General features: G+C 36.1%; 10 protein-coding genes across 10 annotated transcripts; 3 read left to right on the top strand and 7 right to left on the bottom strand.

Annotated features, from left to right (window-relative positions):
- Window positions 1–28: 28 nt before the first annotated feature.
- Window positions 29–2,472, top strand: C9374_009358 (uncharacterized protein; the record flags this gene model as incomplete). The annotated part of the gene is made up of 2 exons (XM_044699536.1): window positions 29–1,784; window positions 1,925–2,472. 2 exons carry the CDS (start codon window positions 29–31, stop codon window positions 2,470–2,472), a joined length of 2,304 nt encoding a protein of 767 aa, XP_044544709.1.
- Window positions 2,473–2,529: 57 nt separating this feature from the next.
- C9374_009357 (uncharacterized protein) lies at window positions 2,530–3,003 on the bottom strand (the record flags this gene model as incomplete). The annotated part of the gene is made up of 1 exon (XM_044699535.1): window positions 2,530–3,003. One exon carries the CDS (start codon window positions 3,001–3,003, stop codon window positions 2,530–2,532), a length of 474 nt encoding a protein of 157 aa, XP_044544708.1.
- Window positions 3,004–3,235: 232 nt separating this feature from the next.
- Window positions 3,236–5,197, bottom strand: C9374_009356 (uncharacterized protein; the record flags this gene model as incomplete). The annotated part of the gene is made up of 1 exon (XM_044699534.1): window positions 3,236–5,197. One exon carries the CDS (start codon window positions 5,195–5,197, stop codon window positions 3,236–3,238), a length of 1,962 nt encoding a protein of 653 aa, XP_044544707.1.
- Window positions 5,198–5,386: 189 nt separating this feature from the next.
- On the top strand, window positions 5,387–7,513 carry C9374_009355 (uncharacterized protein; the record flags this gene model as incomplete). The annotated part of the gene is made up of 1 exon (XM_044699533.1): window positions 5,387–7,513. One exon carries the CDS (start codon window positions 5,387–5,389, stop codon window positions 7,511–7,513), a length of 2,127 nt encoding a protein of 708 aa, XP_044544706.1.
- Window positions 7,514–7,672: 159 nt separating this feature from the next.
- On the bottom strand, window positions 7,673–9,240 carry C9374_009354 (uncharacterized protein; the record flags this gene model as incomplete). Its single annotated transcript, XM_044699532.1, has 4 exons — window positions 7,673–7,890; window positions 7,959–8,121; window positions 8,195–8,364; window positions 8,568–9,240. The coding sequence occupies 4 exons, from the start codon at window positions 9,238–9,240 to the stop codon at window positions 7,673–7,675; spliced, it is 1,224 nt and encodes a 407-aa protein (XP_044544705.1).
- A 664-nt stretch (window positions 9,241–9,904) lies between these two features.
- C9374_009353 (uncharacterized protein) lies at window positions 9,905–10,243 on the top strand (the record flags this gene model as incomplete). The annotated part of the gene is made up of 1 exon (XM_044699531.1): window positions 9,905–10,243. The coding sequence occupies one exon, from the start codon at window positions 9,905–9,907 to the stop codon at window positions 10,241–10,243; it is 339 nt and encodes a 112-aa protein (XP_044544704.1).
- Window positions 10,244–10,481: 238 nt separating this feature from the next.
- Window positions 10,482–11,553, bottom strand: C9374_009352 (uncharacterized protein; the record flags this gene model as incomplete). Its single annotated transcript, XM_044699530.1, has 5 exons — window positions 10,482–10,656; window positions 10,711–10,735; window positions 10,803–10,880; window positions 11,011–11,238; window positions 11,499–11,553. The coding sequence occupies 5 exons, from the start codon at window positions 11,551–11,553 to the stop codon at window positions 10,482–10,484; spliced, it is 561 nt and encodes a 186-aa protein (XP_044544703.1).
- A 56-nt stretch (window positions 11,554–11,609) lies between these two features.
- Window positions 11,610–12,101, bottom strand: C9374_009351 (uncharacterized protein; the record flags this gene model as incomplete). The annotated part of the gene is made up of 1 exon (XM_044699529.1): window positions 11,610–12,101. The coding sequence occupies one exon, from the start codon at window positions 12,099–12,101 to the stop codon at window positions 11,610–11,612; it is 492 nt and encodes a 163-aa protein (XP_044544702.1).
- A 1,771-nt stretch (window positions 12,102–13,872) lies between these two features.
- C9374_009350 (uncharacterized protein) lies at window positions 13,873–14,420 on the bottom strand (the record flags this gene model as incomplete). Its single annotated transcript, XM_044699528.1, has 2 exons — window positions 13,873–14,019; window positions 14,067–14,420. The coding sequence occupies 2 exons, from the start codon at window positions 14,418–14,420 to the stop codon at window positions 13,873–13,875; spliced, it is 501 nt and encodes a 166-aa protein (XP_044544701.1).
- A 2,625-nt stretch (window positions 14,421–17,045) lies between these two features.
- Window positions 17,046–19,253, bottom strand: C9374_009349 (uncharacterized protein; the record flags this gene model as incomplete). Its single annotated transcript, XM_044699526.1, has 1 exon — window positions 17,046–19,253. The coding sequence occupies one exon, from the start codon at window positions 19,251–19,253 to the stop codon at window positions 17,046–17,048; it is 2,208 nt and encodes a 735-aa protein (XP_044544700.1).
- Between the last annotated feature and the right edge of the window lie 181 nt (window positions 19,254–19,434).

Genomic DNA, 19,434 nt, shown 5'->3' with positions numbered 1-19,434 from the left:
CTGTCACAACATGTCAACCTGTCACAAAATGTCATCACCACAAAACCCATCTTCCACTCTCTCAGCTCGTTTCGGTCACTCTGCTCTCTTTCACAACCATAACATTTACCTCTTTGGTGGTCTTCAAAAATCCGATACCCATTCAAATTCCCTCGTGTTGATCAATGATCTCATCCAACTCAATACTTTCACTTTAGAATTCACCAATTTAACCAAATCACATGATAATAATAATAATAATTCACAAAACATTCCAAGTGCTAGAAGTTTTCACACACTGGTCTCGAAGCAAAATTCCCAAAAGTTGAATCATGTAAATAATAATTCTAATGATGATGAAATGATTCTTTTCGGAGGTAAATCAAATAATGATTCAATGTTACATGATGTTTGGACTTTTTCATCATCAAGTTGGAAAGAAATCACTTGTAAGAATTCACAATTAATTTCACCAAGATGTGGCCATGTGAGTGTGGTTTATGGAGAATCCATGTTTGTGTTTGGTGGATTTGTTAAAAATAATGATATTATTCATGCGAGTAATGAAATGTTTGAGTTGAATTTGAAAACTTTTGAATGGAAGAGCATTTCTTTGAAACTGTCAAATGCCAATGATCATCCACACGGAGTGAGTGGTAGATGTTATCATGCTGGAGTGTTAGACGAAGAGACTGGAGATTGGTATATCATTGGTGGAATATCAACTCGAAATGTCTTGACGAAGGATTTTATCAAGATCAAGTTATCAACCTTGTCACCACGAATGACCAGTGACATGACTTTAAATGATCCTACTTCAAATCTTGTTGTTGAATATGAAAGGATTGATTCCAGTGATGAAAATGTACATCGATTTGGTCATTCCTGTATTCTAGAAACCTCTAACCATCGAAACAATAAGAAAATTTACATGATTGGTGGATGTAATCATCAAGTTCACTTTTCCGATTGTTATTCTTTGGAATTGAATGAAAAGACTTGGAAAAAAGTTTCTCAAAAGGATCATCATGTTCTTGCCACCTCATCGTCATTATTTAAAGAACTCAATGAAGCTGCTGCTAATGATGACACTCGATTTGAGGCATTTCCAGTTTTTCACACAACCACTGGTTTTGAAGAAAATGGAATTTTTTCATATTTTGTGTTTGGAGGAACGAATCAAATCTCTGATATCCATTTCTGTATGTCAGAAACAACAGAAGAAACAAGCAACTTATCTGTCAATGCCACTCCTCAAAACAAAGACAAGTACTTGGCTCACAAAGAATTCAACTACAAACAATTCGATTCCATGTTCAATGATGACATTTATAGACATATTCTTTCGTATTTGAAATGTGTGGATTTGATGAGATTGCAATTAGTGAACAAGAAGTTACGAATTTGTCAACTCACTGAAGAAGATCAATTCTGGAAAGTGAATTACATGAAACAAATTTCAGACTTGAAAGACAAAGCTTTTAAATATCATCATCATTCAACAAGAAAAAGTGCATTACATTCCATAAAATTTGATGACTTGCTCAAACGTACATCAAATTACAAACAAGGATTAGTTCAACTATTTAAAGAGTTTGAAAGTAAGGCTGAAAAGAATTCTAAAAAATTGACAAGTGAATGGATTGAAAAGGTGAAATGGAATGATGAATTCAACAAGTCGTTTTACACCTTGGAAGAAATTTTGCAATATCCCAAACATGGTGTTCACAACACATTAGGTTCACAACCAAGTAGTAGTAGTATTAAATTGGTAATTGTGGGAGATGGATCCACAGGAAAGACAAGTAAGTAATACAAGTATATAATGTATATTCTGTATATTATGAGACATGATACAAATTTTTAAAAACCATTCAATATGTAATTCATATAACCTATTATATCTATTACCATGAATCTGTGTTTATGACCAAATTTGGAAAAGGTCTCTTAATCACACACGTCACTAAACAATTCCCAACCGAATACATTCCCACAGTCCTTGACGCTTACAGTTATTCCAGTCCTTTCATTCCCAACATTTCCATTGGTCTATGGGATACACAATGTCCTGACGAATATTGTCGTACGCTTCGACCTCTGAATTATCCTGGAACCGATCTCTTCTTTGTGACTTTTAGTATTGCCTGTAAGAACTCTCTCTTCAGTATTTCCGATAAATGGGTTCCAGAAGTTCGTCATCATTGTCCCCAAACACCAATTCTTCTCATTGGAACAAAATCAGATTTGAGAATGGATGTAATGTTTGTGAAATCGTTATTGATGGAACATGAGGAAATGCCAATAACTGTGAAACAAGGAGAGTTGATGGCACAAAGAACTGGATGCATTGGATATATTGAGACGAGCTCAAAGACGGGAGAGGGATTGGAATTATTGGATGAGTTGATCATTAAGGCAATCTGTATTGCTAAAGATTCAACATACAAGTCAAATAACAAGAAGAAGAAGAAGAAGTGTTTGTTTCAATAAGAGGTAATCACCATTCATAGATTTGAGACTATTGAAGTAGTATATTTATATATACAACTATTCATTCTGTGATTCGTTATTGAATTTCATGGCCCTCTCAATTTTATGAAAATCTTCATAACTAATCGATCGATGTCCATTCCGGAATGACATGCCCCAACTCTTCTTATTGGTGATAAAATCCAAATCATCCAACAATGTTTTCACATGAACTTGTTGTTTCACATCCATATCAAATTCTACCTTAATTCTCCATGGTTTAAAATCGTCACTCATGGTCACTTGATAAGGTTCATCCTGTTGGGAAACTGTGGCCAACGCTGTGAACGAATGACATTGATTATTGGTTTTACTTGAAGTGCCTTCAAATTTCAATTTTGGAGAATAGAATACAATTCGATCACCTGCTTTCATTTTCGAAAGAGGAGTACATTTTCCATGACATGCTTGAGCAATGCCAAGTTCCATTCCGCGAGAAACATGATCTTTCGAGGCAACTATGAGCCAATACTTGCGCGAGGGAGTTTTCATTTTTTTTTATCGCTGGCTTTGGAGATCTTGTGTCCTCTCGAACTCTCTTGAAACAAACGATGGCGGAGGACAATTATTCACACAAAATGTCCTCAACATGAGTGTGAATCGTGTACATTTCCAACACAACCTTTCATGATGCTCATATGACATGCATATGTCTCTCAGTTATTATTAACAACTGAACGTTCATGACATTCATAAAATTGTGTCAATTTGCTCTTCCGCTCATTTATTCTTCTTCTTCTAATTTTCTCTTCTTCTTCTTCTTCTCTTCCTTCTTCTTTTGTTGAACAGCACCCTTGATCCATTTCGTCTCTGATTTCTTCTTTTGTTCAATGGCTGAAGCAGCTCCAACTTCTAATTGTTTCAAATCCACGTATGGAGTATTCTTGAGTCCAAAAGACTTGGTCACTCCAGCTACATCCAATAATTGGAATGAGAAAATGTCTTTCAATGGATGTGAGGCATACGATTTGATGAAACCTTTGAATGCTTCTTCTGCATTCTTGAATAAATAATAATTGGAGGAAATAATCTTTTCGAGTTGATCTTGAATATTTGACATTTTAGAACGTGGGAAATCTAATTCATTGAGTGGAATGTTTGCCTCACTCAAATACTTTAAGAAACCTGTTTCAGAGGGTAATAAGAGCAAAAGGGCACGACCTACATTGCCTGCTCTTGCCGTACGACCCACACGATGAATGTATTCCTTTGGTGCTTCAGGTGGATCGTATTGAATAATCCAATCTACTTTTGGAATGTCCAATCCTCTTGCTGCAACGTCAGTACTCAATAAAATTCCACTCTCTGCATTGCAAAAATTGAAAAAGGCCTGTGTTCGCTTGTTTTGCTTCATTTTTCCATGAAGAGCTGTCACAGTGACGTTAATATAGTTCAATAATTCTGAAAAGTATTTCACAGCAGCACAACTACTCATAAAGACAATAATTTTCTTTCCCTTCTTTCCTGCACTAGCTGTGGCCATTGTCTTTTTGAGAAATGAGTATAACAAGACGAATTTTTCAGCTGCTGGAACCACCACATAACCTTGTTCCAAATTTTGTGCTGTCGAATATTCTTCCTTATCCACTCCTTCTTCAGGACTAGCAACACTTGCAGAATTCAAGTCCTCAATTCCAACAAAAACAGGATCTCTCTTAATACTCACTCGAGCAATATCGGCAACCTTTGTTGTTTGTGTTGCGCTGAACAACAATGTTTGTCTTCCCTTCGATGGTAATAACTTGACAATGGCTTTCAATTCATCCTCAAAACCATCATCCAACATTCGATCTGCTTCATCCAACACCAAGGTAATCAAATTCGTGACTAGAAAACCCTTCGTATGAAGTAAATGATCCAACAATCGACCCGGAGTGGCAATCACAATATTTGCGCCCTTGACCAACTTTTCAGCCTCTTGATGTTTTGATTGTCCACCAATCAACAAGGCATGAGTTTGTTTCATAAAGGTCATTAAGGACTTACAAACTGCATAGGTCTGTATTGCCAATTCTCTCGTTGGACTCAATACAATCACTCCCGTTCCATTTCTAGGTTTAAACTCAGCTCGATATAACAATTCCAAGCATGGCAATAGGAAGGCTAATGTTTTTCCACTTCCAGTTTTGGCTTGTGCCAGTAAATCCTTTCCAGCCAATGCAATAGGAATAGAACGAGCCTGGATAGGAGTTAGATATTGAAAGGATAATCCCGATTCTTCGCCATGATCAAAGGCTTGTTGTAAAGGCTCACAAAGTTTGAGTTTAGAGATGGAAATGTTCGTTAGGAAGGAACTAGTCGTAGATACTACTTGGTCATTCTCTTGATGATGAGCTACGGAAGTGTCTTTGAGAGAATATCCGTACTCGGAATAGTAATCTTCTTGTATGGTAGAAGAGGAGGTTTCTAATGAGTCTGATTTCAGGGTTGCTCCATTATTATTATTGCTGTTGTTACTTGTTGTTTTGGAAACAGCCTCATCATCACGGGTTTTATTCTTTTCTAATTTTCTCTTTTTAACGGAAGAGGCCTGTTCCGAAGTGGTTGTGTTAGTCTGCTTCTTGTTGGATAATTCTGTTGTTGCTGGAACATGATCCTCTTCTTCTTCTTCACGTGAAGAAGTAGCAGCAGTAGCCTTGGCTTTTAACTTTTTCAAGAGTTGTTGTTTGAGAAGTTGCGAAGACATTTTTTTCAAATATTTTGATGAACAATTCAAGTCAGAGCAAAATTTCATTTCTTCAACATTCCAATGTATCCAACAAAACACCATAACCTCAATGAAAACATCCTTTGAAAACCCGAACACTTCACACTCTTATTATCCCTTCATCTCTTTCTTCACTGAAGATAATTTCGTTGAATTCAATCAAAAAAAATGCAAAAATTCGTTGCTCGAAATGCCAACAGCAAACAATTATCATCCTTTCGTTTCTGCACTCGGAATGTACTGCCCATATCGGACTCGTCCACTAGCATCACCACACGGTTAAAATCTATATTTTCTTTTAGCAAGAATTATCATCATCATACTTGTTTCATTCATACAAATATACCGACCTCTTCTTCTGTACTGGTTCATCATCATCAACAGTCGGATCATAGAAGAGAATTTTCTCGGAATGTACTTGCATTGAAAAAGAGTGGAGTAGAGAATGATCCCTTACTAAAGATGCTTGATTTTGCAAAACAGGAAGTGAGAATGAAAGAAGATGGATTTAAAAAGACAAAAGATGGTCGGTTCTACACCAAAACATATATAGACCCCGAAATGATGACCCCAGATGAAAAACAAGAATATGAAAGCGGTACTTTTGATGACGTTAATGAGCAAGATTTTGAATCATGGATGAAGAAAATGGAAAAGGAAGAACGAGTCATGTCTCGTTCTCATGATGAGTCTTTTTTGAATGATACAATTCCAGGAGAAATGAAAGATTTCAGTTTTTCAGATTTATTGGACGAAGCAGAGCAGTATTTAATTCATGGCAAACCAATTCCTTTCTTTAACCGACTTGCAGATCATGTACCTCGAGGAGAACGAGAAGACATATTCAAGCGAACGGATTATTCTCACTTAAAGGACAATCCACCAACAATGAAAGACGTTCAACAAATGGTTAAATTTACTGAAATGGGATCAGTGAATAACGATGAGAAGAAAGATGTTTTTCGAAAAAAGGATGGAAAGATTGATTATGTAAAAACTGAGCGAAGAATGTATTATCAGGCTTCGAAAAAGTCAACTATTGAAAATTTCTCTGAGGTGGAACATGATGAAGAAGAACCTGGTGACGTCGATGAGGAAAAAATGGAATATGACACACCTGAAGATTTTGAAAGAATTAAGGTTCCTGATGATGCCTTCTCAGCCTATCACTATTTTAGAAATGAAGTTTACCTGCGGAAAGTGGATTATCCAAAATCTCGAGAAGAAGAGGAGCAGGAGATTTCTGAATTTTTCATTGAGGCCTATCATGATCCTCATGCTCCAAAATCATACAATGACGATACCGAAGTGAAAGAGTTCTTGTTAAAGAAATATAACAGTTTTGACAAGGCATTGGCAACGTTAGAAACTGGCCAAAGTAATGCTACTCCTCTTACAGCAGTGAACCGATTATTCGAAATTAAGGAAGAATTATTGAAAAATCAAAAAAAGAAAAAAGATCGAAAAGCAGATCAAATTCTTGATCGTATCACTCAGCTGAATAGAGTTGTGCTTGCAAAAGGACAGATGGACGCCAAATTTGAATATGATCCATCCACAGGTCGAGTGGAACGAAAAAAGAGAATTGTCGAGCAGGATGTCATGTATGAACCTATCAAGAGCGAAGACATCAGCGAAGAAAACAAAAAATCCAATGCTAAATTACCCAAAGCTGAGTTGATAGGTGACACTGAAGATGACATTGATGAAGAGATAATGACTCAATACATGAAAGACTTGGAGAGTGGCGAAACGTATGAAGAAGAAGCCACAACAGAAGAGATTTTATTAAGCAGACTCATGCGGCAAGTGAATCCAAACAAGTTGGACGTTGAAAATTTCACAGAATCAGAATTAAGACGACTTCAAGAGCTTGTCCACGAAAATAAGGATAAATTTGCCAAACTATCGTCAAGAAAAAGAAGGAGATCATACACACCACGAGCACCTACTATGGACATGTTCTTGCCTAGTGACAGTGAGCTTGAAAAAGCCATTGAAAAGGAGTTTGGTATTACCTATGAACAATTTAACAGAGCTGTTGAAGAAAATCCACAATATGCACAAATCATGGGTCAGCTTGGTCATGATGCTGATTTTGCTTTCCGAGCATTGTCACAAGCCATTGTTGAAATGGGAGGCACTCAGAAGATAGAAGAGAAGCTGAACGAAGAGAGTAAAGTGAATCGATCGTTTGGAGAATGGATGAATGTGTTTAAGAGTGACCCTGCCATGGCCAACAAGTCGTTTGAGGAGATAGTACAAGAGTATTCAAAGAAATTCAAAAAGAAATAAATTGTGTCAAACAAACTTGTTTCATCTTTGATGTTCCTAAATTCATTGTTGAAAAGAAAAAATTTAATTGATATCTATATCTATTACTACAAAATGTGTGGCCGAAAGAAGTCAAAATTGTTTTTTATTGTCGACAATGTTGTATGCACAAGTCACGTGCTACACGACAAGATCGGTGCTACTTAAATTCTTGCTATTAATGAGATTAAGCTCTTGATTTTTCTGCTTTTGGAGACCCAATTTTAATCGTTCAAACAGGTCTGTTAAAATTCGTTTTACCTCTTTACCAATATCATCAAAACAATCATCATCGGCGTTTAAATACGTCTTTCGACATTCATCAATTAATTTCTTATTAATATTAAGGGCAAGAGGACCTGAACGAGTATTTTAAATTGAAGCAACATGATAAATTGATTGTCAACGAGAAGTTCACTCAACGTACCTTCAGGATTGACATATACATTGAAAATATTCACAGCCATTTCAACTTTCTTACTCATTCGAGCTTCTTTTCGATAAGCCTTCCATTCTTTCCAAAAGAAAATTGATTCTTCTGCATATTCATCGACAGCAAATTGTGTCAGTATGGTACAAGCTTTTGGGTGCTGTATAATTGGTATTGTAACACACAAGTGTCACGTTCAACAACACCATTTAGAAAGAGACTTCAACACTTACCTTCAATACATCATCAATACTAGCAAAACGTTCCATATAAATATCAACATCCTCTAAACTTAGTTTCAATTCCAAATCATGAGCAGATGGAGAGCGACCTGCTTTGCATGTCATAGGTGATGCATTCTTGGTGTCACATGCCAGGTCTTCGGTTGCCTTTAAACCGCTCACTGTTCGCATGAGGGTTGTTGGTTCAACATATTCATTGAGCCTAACGGGACGCTTTCGGGAAAATAAATCCTCGCACTCGAAGATTTCTGGTGGGCTGCATCGGAACCTTGACCGTTATTATAATTGATACTTGTTGTGAAACCGTTTTGACCTCGTGGTGACCTCTTCAACGGTGTTGACATGTGACTTTCCAAAGAATTACTCAGCGGTGGTGATGATGATGCCAACGAGGAAGGAATTGAAGGACTCTTCTTCATTTTCAATGGTAAGCTGAATTTCTTTGCAAGTGATGACAACGGAGAGGAATTATCAGAACTAGAACTTGAAGAATCATTGTCGTCTGCAGCAATGTTTGATGAAGAGGAATGATTGTTAATACCACCTCGCGGAGAGCCACTTGTGAAATTGTTGTTGTGGTTGTTGATGCTACTACTACTTCCAGAATGCTCAGCTTGATAGACATCATCGAGTAAAATCCGAATGTCTCCAATTCTTTCGTTTTTCTGTCGTTCCTCTTCAATGAGCTTTCGATAATTTTCATCCAAATTTGAAGTAAATTGAGACATGTCCAAAATACTCAATCTCTTTGAACATCTTCTAAAATTTGTAAACCTATAAAACTCCTTCTTCTTATCCAATAATTCAGTAGATTCATGAATACTATGAATAAAGAGTTTTTTCAAAATCATTTGATTACCCAAATTCATGGCATCACTCGTATTCAAATTAAAGAGTGAACTCAATACACGAATGGCTTCTTTACCGCTAAAACAATCTTTATAGGTTGTAAAGAGGCATGTATGATCTTTGGGTTTAATTTCACGTTTGAATTTGGTAAAATAGAGCAAGAGCTCTTGATCCGAAAGTTGTTTCATCAAATTTGTAGGTGTTTTTATAGGTTCGGAAGTTATTAAAAAACTGTTGAATGATGATACAAATGCTATTATGAAAAGACCAATACTCGGTGAGAGAAACAAGTTTTTCGGATATCCACAAATACACGTTGAGCTTGCAATAAATAATCTATGAGAAAGCTTTGGTACAATAGACGAGAGGATGTTGTTCGTTGGAATTTTTTTTTTTGAAAGTTTCTTTTTTTGGTGTTTTGAGATTCTTGAAAGACACATGTTTCTGGTTCGTTCGCATGATATTTTCTTTCCATGTTTAGACAAGTTAGAAAATAGGATGAAAGGAACCAAGGTTGAAAAAGAATCTCTTTCTGGAGATCCATTTGAAAAAAAGTTGGGAACAGGAAGAGACCTGTAGATTGTGTGAAACGTTCGAATTTGAAAAGGAGTGATGCATGAAAATATTTTGCAATCTGGTAAACTGCAAGTTCAACAGATGAGGTCTTTTATGTACATTTGCCAAACATAAAATTTCATGACCTTAACACCACTGACAATTATGGTAAATGTCAGTCGTTCAGACATCGTCTCTGGATTTATTGTATTTATTAAGCTAATAAAATGCAACTGTAAATCATTCTGATAGAAAATTGTGATAATTAAAAATTTTATTCTCAAAACAAAGAAAAAAATGCATCAACAACAACACCAAAATATCATCACGTCGAATTTATCAATTCCGACCATTTCCAATCTCTCTGTTTGCTTTACCTTGTGTTGTAATCACCATCAAACCAATACATTGTTAAATCCGGAATTAAAAAATAGTAATGAAATGAAAAAGAAGAATCAATTATTATTTTTGCAACCACATGATGATGACCAACTGAAAACGGAATCATCATCCAGCATGGATAAGAAACAACATTATTTACCTTCAGAACTTGCAGAATGTATTATCAACTGCTCACAGACTCGGAAACAAGCGATTTCCATGTTATTGGGATTGAATGATGAAACAAGCCAATGAGATGGTCTTGAACTCTATGACTCATTGCTGCTCATGAAAAGAATGAGACATGGAAAATTAAAAAATTGAATGCGAGGAAAATTATTCTCTGATAATGTCAAAGGAGTATGCAACACTCACGGTGACGAGTTTTGACTCTACTTGTTAAACATTTAGGAAATTTTGGACTGAAAGTACGCCTTGGATGGAAACAATTGAGATTTGGATCCTCAAATTAAATGGATGAAAGATCTTGTCTTTATTGTAGTAACAACCCTGTATTCAATTCATTCTTCTCAAAATTGCCAATATACATCATACTCATTTCATTGAGTGTGTAATAATCATTCTCTGCAAAACTGTTACTTCCTCGCAATTGTTTTTCCAGTTCGAGTAATTGTTTGAAAAATCCTTCATTCGGTAACACCGTAGACCTGTATTAAGTTCACAGCATGAACACATGGAATCGTTGAAAGAGAATTACTAACCTAGCTTTTTTAACGATGAAAAAGGCTGGTGATAAGTATTTTTGAAATATTATTGGAAATTGAATAATTTGTTTCACAGCAAATAAACAAACCTTCTCGAAGTGTAATATTAAATTTTCGCATCAAATACGCAATGCATATGGTTGAGCTTCGTGAAATTCCAGCAGCGCCTATTTTGGTAATTCAAAAAAATTATTAAAAATTAAAATTCAATTCCCCAAATAATTATTTTTCAAATGGTCATGATCATTCCAAATATCCACCGATGTGATTCGAAAATCAGAGTAACCAACCACTTACAATGTACCAACACTGCCTTATTTTGTTCATTCATTTGCTCAATAAATTGAAATGTTTCATCAAAATATTTCGAAATATTTTGTTGCGATCGATCGTCCACTTCCACTCTCAAATAACACATTCCGTCGTGTTTTTCAAAATAATTTGGAATTTCTGAGGTACAATTGATAACTCCTTTAATATTTAATTTTTCAAGACCTGGCCATCTGCGTGCATGTCCAAATGCTCCTAAATATTGGAAATAATTATAACCAAAGTATGTAATATTAATAATATAAAATGATGAAATAAATATACCAAATGATGATGACAAGAATAAATATATATAGGAGAAGGTCAATTGTGAACAATAAGTTTGTTCATGAGATAGGTCATCATTGCAAACACGTTCCGATAGACAAGTTAAAAAGTTGTTGTATGAATCATGAACCATTCCGATTTGTATTTCAATAACAATTCATGAGAAAGTAATGATCCACACGACCTACCTAAATACAATTTTGATTCAATAATCGTCGAAGGTTTATTTGCAAAATACGACATTTTTTTCTATAAAAATAAATGTGTATTTCGAATTTGACAGTTTGCAAGGATTTTTCCTATCGCAAAGCATCTACGGGACATAAAAAACTCTCCTGTGGTGCATGCAAACGATTGGCATAACGACTTGTGGAGTTTTGAAGTTTTTCAATTTTTGACACAACAATGAAAGGGGTCGTTTGGGGAGAACATTTCTGGTTTCGTATCAAGTATGGAGGTCGTCTGCAGCAACCATGTTGAGACTCCACATAGCTCTTATTGATACATCTATTTTCTGAAACTTTTTCCATTCTCAACAATTCTTCTTTCAAATCATGTTCAAAATGTGGCTCAGCAAAACCAAATTCACACAGTTCAGAATCAAAAGGATCTTGAATGGAATCAATCGAGTCCAACACGAGTTGGGAATTGGGTTTACAAAGATTTTCCATACATGTACATTCCAGAGCAGTGGACAAGGCTAATTCCAAATAATGTTCGCACATGGAAAACAGTGAAGAGGTTGTCGAAGATACGATCATATTTACAGAGGTATTGGTGGTATTGATCATATGGTTGTTTATGGAATTCTTTGGAGGGGTCAACGGCTTGGTATGCATAATGTTTTTCCGTGGTTTGCATTTTGAAGGGAATTTAAATTTCTTCAACTCGGAATACTCCTGAGAGACTTCTTCGGAACCTGAAAATGATGACAAAGCGGTTGATACAGAGATGCTCGCACAGGAACCCATGGTTTGTGGATTTCGTTAAGGTAAGGGAGAGAATATCTTTTTTTTCAAAGCGTGAGGGGTAATGGTAGCACAAGGGGAATCTATAAATTCGTTTTTCTTTAAATGGAGTGACGCCATAGTCGTACCAAAGATTCAAACATCTTTTTTGTTCATCGTTACATAACAGTTCGCAAAATTATGTGCGGAGTCGCATAACTTTATGGATATTGTGGCGGACATGGAACCATGTAGGTCAAAATTCACGCAGAAAGAATTTTTCAGAATTTACAGAAAACTTTTTGGCCACAATAGGTTATTTTCAGAGTAAAATTCTTGAAAATTCCCAGCTTTTCCCCCCGACACTTCTCCCGCTTCAATTTTCAGGAATTTTAAGACATTATCAGAAAAATTCCTGAAACCCTTAATGAAAAAATGGGACAAGACAATCTGGATCCAAGTTCGCATGTTTTTCTCAAAAGGCAACATCAAAAGCCAAAACCAACTTGTTCAAAAAGCAAATGATGTGCACTCTTCATGGTTTTTAACGGCCAGTCCACTTGGAAGCCCCTTAGCTTGACTTCAAGTCTTCAAACAAATCGGAGCAGTAGTATTAAACCCTCAATCATTCCTAGCTGCTTGCCAGAGTAGCTCATTGTCAAAAGCCCCAACACAGACACCAGGTCAATTGCACCACTTCCAATCTAACAAGACGAATAATGAGACAACAGAAAAACAAGCCAATAACTATAACCAACAATGATTGTTGGTGATTAAGATGACGGGAACGACTTCAACACTCCCCTCGTTGAGTTCTGTTTGATCGAAATCCCTGTCAACAAGACAAGATCTTTTTACACCACCTCTGAGAGAACTTGTAGATTGGCAAGAAAATCATTCTTGGAATTCACTACCTCCTCAATGATCCATAACTTTTGCACTATTCGTTTGTTAAAAAAGACGACCACAAATATACATTCCATGTGTCCAACAACACTCTCATACGGCTGATATGAAATTACATTTTGTGTGTGAACTATGTTTCGCTGCATACCTTGTAAACCACTAACATCGCTAACAACATCACCTGTTTTTTCACATCATTCGATTCTGAATGGCAATTGACCAATGCCCCAATAAAGCCATTGTTCGAATCGAATACAGAGTCCCATGAATTAATTGTTCATTCATAATGAAAATCCATCACCACTGGAAAATCATTATAAGGAGGAATTGGTATTTGACTTTGGATTGTGTATGGTGGGGTACGTTGCTCATTCCAGTTTTAGCTCACCATGTGACACACAAATTACCATTGCCATTGTTTTGATATGGATTTTGAATCAAGCCAGTTCCAGCCATGTAATGAATGACAACTCTTAAACGACGACAATTATTAATCATGGTAATTAACTCTTCGTGAGAGGGCGAATTTAAGTAATGAAATGCAATAATACGTGGTCAAAAACAGGCAACAGAGAGAGCACAACTACTTTTTAACACAACTATTTACAATTTATTTACCATTATTGGAAGTAGAAACCCTGTGTTCTCTTTTGTGATTGAGCCAAGAAACCACGAATGAGCTTTTCTGGTCCAACCATGCTCGTCTGGTTCATTGAACCTTTTTAAGTTGAGGATAAAGATTATCGCGCTTATCAAGATATAACTCCCGTGAAGAGCGACGTAGACTGTTTTTGGCAGATGTACTTGGCCATACTAGACCCCACATAAACGATAATATTTCAGTGCAAGTAATATACTGGCCAACGGAATAAAACTCTAAAAAGCAACTACTCTTATACTTACCTGTGCCATCTCTAAAGCATGCCTTTCTTGCTTTCTTTGCTCTTCGTTTTCATGTGCTATTTGCCTTCTTTGTTCTTCGTTTTGATGTGCTATTTGCCTTCTTTGCTCTTCGTTTTGTTGATATTTCATTACTAGATACTTCTGCTGCAACTCCAGTTCTCTCATCTTTTTCGCATGTTTTTCTTGCTCCGAAAGGTTTTCGTTTGGGGCCAAGATGTGTTGATTTTCGTGTTCGCTAAACTCAAACTGAATACTCTCGGGATCAAGTATTTCGTTTAAGATCAAAGTTATGTTTTTTTGTTTTGGCTGGTTTTGAATTGGTGCTGCTGCTTTTTTTAAAGGTTTTTCTGTCATTTTTTGTTTCAGATGGAGGGGCCATTGTACAAACGCCTACGTTGAAGTAAGTACAACATTAGAGGTCAAGATTCAACCAGTAAGAAACGAATAGGGATGGAGAATGTTATTTCTGTCCAGAGAAGGGAGAGCCATCACCAAGAGAGGAGTTTTTTCATGAGCCAGATCAAATTTCCAATAGATCGGAATACACATGTGGAACTTCACACGAGTTGAGGCAAAACCCGCAATGACTCAGATTGGGATAGATATGAATTGGGTCTTGGTATTTGAAACATGTGTGAGCCTATGAAGAAAGGTGAATGATTTGTTGTCCCTGACATCCATTCACTCTGTTATAATTCCAACAACGTCTTACTGTTGTTGAGAGAGAGTTGATCTTTGTTGCTCCGATGATGAAATTGAGATGGAATTTACAATGATGAATGAGAAAAGAAACCAACATTCAACAACAACACGTTACTGATCTTGTGTTGCTTCTAAAAAAGAACTGAAACTGAGGTGAGTTCATCATTCCTTTTACGAGTCGCTAGTACTTGAGTTTCTGGAAGGACTCCTCTTGAAAAAACATGTTCCCTTCTCTCGAAGGCATCACTTCATTGTTCTTTTTTTGGAATTTTGAGGAAGAGGAGATATCTCCAAGACGATTAAGGTTTTTCAGTAGTTACAGCAAAAAAAATAGAACCTAACGTTCACAAGAAATTATTCGCTCACGCGTCCGATTGGAATAGTACCCACTCACTCGAATACGATGCCTTTATTGAAATATATATCCATAAGCACCAGTATTGAATCGTCGTGTATGGATTCCATATCGGGTTTTGGTTATCCGAGGGCTATTCATCAAGACATGCTCAATTCCATTCCCAATCATAACATGGCGAATAATAATGGCAATAATATACAAGTATCTCATGTCACAACAAGCCATACGACATCGCAATTAGAAGATCCATCCAAGAGCAAGAGTTTTTGTGAGGCAGAAGCAAATGGAGACAAATCCAAGCGATAAATAAACCATGTTTTAATCACATTCATTACATTCTTTTTATTGTTGGGGTCGTCCTTGAGGTCCTCATGGAAATCGTTTTATAGTATGACAACCTGCCTTTAAACGAGAGCATGAATGTAGAAACAGGAGCATTTCCATAACGTTTATCAATAATAAATGGAAATCATTCGTGAAGTAAGCTTGTTCTTTCCAGAGTTAAAACAAAGAACCTTGATGATCACCAAGAAAGGACTCAAACAAGGAGACAAGTTATTCGTTTGTCTTCCAAAGGGAATTTTGTACCAACACTATTGAACCCACTGATTTGGCAAGTATAGGCTTTACATGTAGAACCACAGGTCAACCAAAAGCACTCACTGCAACTCATGGCATCTTTTTAACAAGTTTAACTCAGGACTTTCTCAAGAAGTCTCACTCGTAGGAATTCCTATTCAAGGAGCTGGTAGTGGAATGAACATGCCACTCTTCTCATTCCCAAAGAATTCACAGCTGATGAATTTTTAATACTCATTCCGCTTCATCAAGTTACTCGAATTTTCACAACACCAAGTGATCCACACCATCTTTTGGTGATGAGTCACACTACCTTTCCATGGTATTACTAGGACACGAAAGTTGTTCGCGAGTTTAGAAAGTTCTGTTTCCACAAGCTTTCTTTTAGCCCTGTGTTGCGTATTCTTCTTAACATCTGTGTCAGGGTTCCATTCCCTTTGAATTTCATGCTTAGGACACACCCATCCAACCTTTTTGATTGTTCGTTTGACTGTCCTGTAATGATCATCTGCCATCACTACATCACCCTCTTCCAAAGAATTTTCAAAAAGAGTTTTGTCCCTAATAATTCTAAAACTATCATACTCTGTGGGAGGCCGATACTTGGAAACATATCCAATGCAATAAAGGAAGTCGCACGCAAAATCATCATTTATGTGACCTCAGCATATCACCCAGCTCTGTATATTTCTCTTTTCGCTTGTTCAAATTTTGGTATGTCAATAGAGTCAAGTGCAACAGTACATTTGTGAGCCATTTGAACTCTAGGTCTTCTTCGGATTGCTTTTTAAAAGTCTAATAAACATCAAATTTTATCCAGGTCCGGTTTTCTCGTTTACTTTCATAAAAAAGCGTAAGCGTCCGGTGGTGTAACGGTGAGCATAGCGGACTCTGAATCCGTTGACGGAGGTTCGACTCCTCCTCGGACGGTCGTAATTTTTTTTGTTGTTTGAAGTTTTTCCACCACAACAAATTATCGCTGCAACGCTACTGAAATCAGAAAGGATTTCACATTGCAATTGTACTAACATTTGCTTCACAATGAACAAGCTTCCTTTTCTTTCCAAAAAAAACTTTATCATAACAAACTTAATTAATGAGAGAAATCCATGTTGTGGTGGAGTATATGGAGCTTTGATAGCACATTTTCTCGGTTCTCCTTCCTTCAACCTTGCGATAGCCTTGGAGAAGTTTTTTGGTGTTCTTGGCTGTTGTTCTTCCTCTTCGTCATCCTCTTCGTCCTCAACTGTAGCTACTAGGTCTACCGTATCTTTGGTTTATGGAGGGCAATTAGGGATTGACTTCACCAAAAACAGAGCCAAGTGTGGAAGAAATAATATTTACAAATTTTCAAACTCTCTCGACAATTTGTGTGAAAGAGAAGCAGGTAATTGATCAAGATCAGAATTTTCTTTGAATAATTCATGTCTGTGATTCACTCCAAAATCAATCATGATTTGAATCACTTCTGAAAATAAATCATTTTCAAAATCCAATGAATTGGCAATTTCAAAATAATTATTGCAATCAATCTGAATGGATTTGAATGCAAGAGAAACCAATTCTGGCATTTCATTCGCTGAAGCTGTTAAAATGAGTGAAATGGCATGTTTTGGTTCAATGTGTTCCAATTGATCATAACAATATTTGACAATATATTCCAAATTCATTGCATCTTCAGGTGTGGAAGGAATGAGTGTCAAAATTTCATCTTTTTCATCATATTTCAGATCTTCCAATTCATATCCACTATTGAACATGGCTTCAAAAAGTGTTCCACGAGAACTCAACATGGTTCGATGACCATAAATAAATGAATTGTTGTTCTTGTGAGTGAGTTTGATTCGAATATCACTCGTACGTTTGTCATTCCACAACGACTTGATCATTTCGTTTGGTGATTTTGTATTTTCAGTTGACTCTTCAAGAACGATGGGAGATATCTTTGTAATTGAACTTTTTTCAAGAATTTCAACATAATAAGGAATACATCTTGGATCTCTTATGATGCCAAAATGTCTTTCTCTTAATTTGATTTGAATAAATTCCAAACAATAATTCTTCAATTTGGTCATGATGGAATGAGAGGGTTGTTTTGTCAAGTATTGTTCAATCATCAATAATGTATCAATGACATTATCAGAAGTCATGTGTTTCTCCAATAATACCGAAATAAAATAGTTTTTCAATTCCATAAATTCACTGTGAGCAAGACCCAAAATGTACAAGTATTCAATAATTTCAGAAATCATTGTAGGTTCCACAATCGTATCTGTATCATATAAAACAAAGTCAATGACATTTTGAATCAATTCATGACAAGACATGTCAGAAAGTAAATTAAAATCTTTCAAAATGGTGGAATGAAAATGAGGATAAAATTTTTCAAAAAGTGGTTGAAAAACAATGAGTTTGGTGTTGGGAATCATGTCTCTTTCATGTTTCGATATATGTGAAACGAAAGGACAGAAATGTGAAAGGGATGGTTGATAGGGACTATCTCCATTATATCCTTGAGTTCCATTGCCTGCAATGGTTGTGATCATTCCATTGGAGAGAATTTTTCGAATTCTATGATTCAAGGTATCTGCAATATAAATTTCATTATTAGATGAAACAAAAACACTGGATGGGTGATTGAGTTGTGCATTTGTTGCCAATTGATTGTCTCCATTGTATCCTTGAGTTCCATTGCCTGCAATGGTTGTGATCATTCCATTGGAGAGAATTTTTCTAATTCTATGATTAAAGGTATCTGCAATATAAATTTCATTATTGGATGAAACAAAAACACTGGATGGATTAAAGAGTTGAGCATTTGTTGCCAATTGATTGTCTCCATTGTATCCTTGAGTTCCACTTCCTGCAATGGTTGTGATCATTCCATTGGGGAGAATTTTTCTAATTCTATGATTAGAGGTATCTGAAATATAAATTTCATTATTGGATGAAACAAAAACACTGGACGGATAAAAGAGTTGAGCATTTGTTGCCAATTGATTGTCTCCATTGTATCCTTGAGCTCCACTTCCTGCAATGGTTGTGATCTTTCCATTTTTCATTATTTTTCTAATTCTATGATTTGCGGTATCTGAAATATAAACTTCAGCATTGGATGAAACAACAATACTGGATGGATATTTAAGCTGAGCATTTGTTGCCAATTGATTATCTCCATTATATCCTCGAGTGCCATTGCCTGCAATGGTTGTGATCTTTCCATTTTTCATAATTTTTCTAATTCTATGATTATGGAAATCTGCAATATAAACTTCATCATTGGATGAAACAAAAACACTGTATGGATATGTAAGCTGAGCATTTGTTGCCAATTGATTATCTCCATTATATCCTCGAGTGCCATTTCCTGCAATGGTTGTGATCATTCCATTTTTCATAATTTTTCTAAGTCTATAATTACTTCTATCTGCAATATACACCTCATTGTTGGATGAAACAAAAACAGCAAACGGAGCGTTCAGTTGTGCATGGATTGCCTTCGTCATTTGATATTTGGATGCTTCCGATGAATGAAGAGAGAGAGCCATTTTTTTGTCGCTATGAGCCCCAAAAAAATAGATTGAACTTTATTTAGTCTCAATGGGACCGTTGAAGCAAAATGAACAACCATCCATCCTTTGAAAAGGATTGGTGTTTGAGGGATTTTCTGCATTTTGTTATTAGACTTTATTCTTTGAATCAAAAGTGTTGTTTTGGAGGTGGATAAGG

Source organism: Naegleria lovaniensis (assembly GCF_003324165.1).
Source record: "Naegleria lovaniensis strain ATCC 30569 chromosome Unknown tig038, whole genome shotgun sequence".
NCBI classification, from domain to species: domain Eukaryota; phylum Heterolobosea; class Eutetramitea; order Acrasida; family Naegleriidae; genus Naegleria; species Naegleria lovaniensis.
This window is presented reverse-complemented; position numbering and strand designations above follow the sequence as displayed.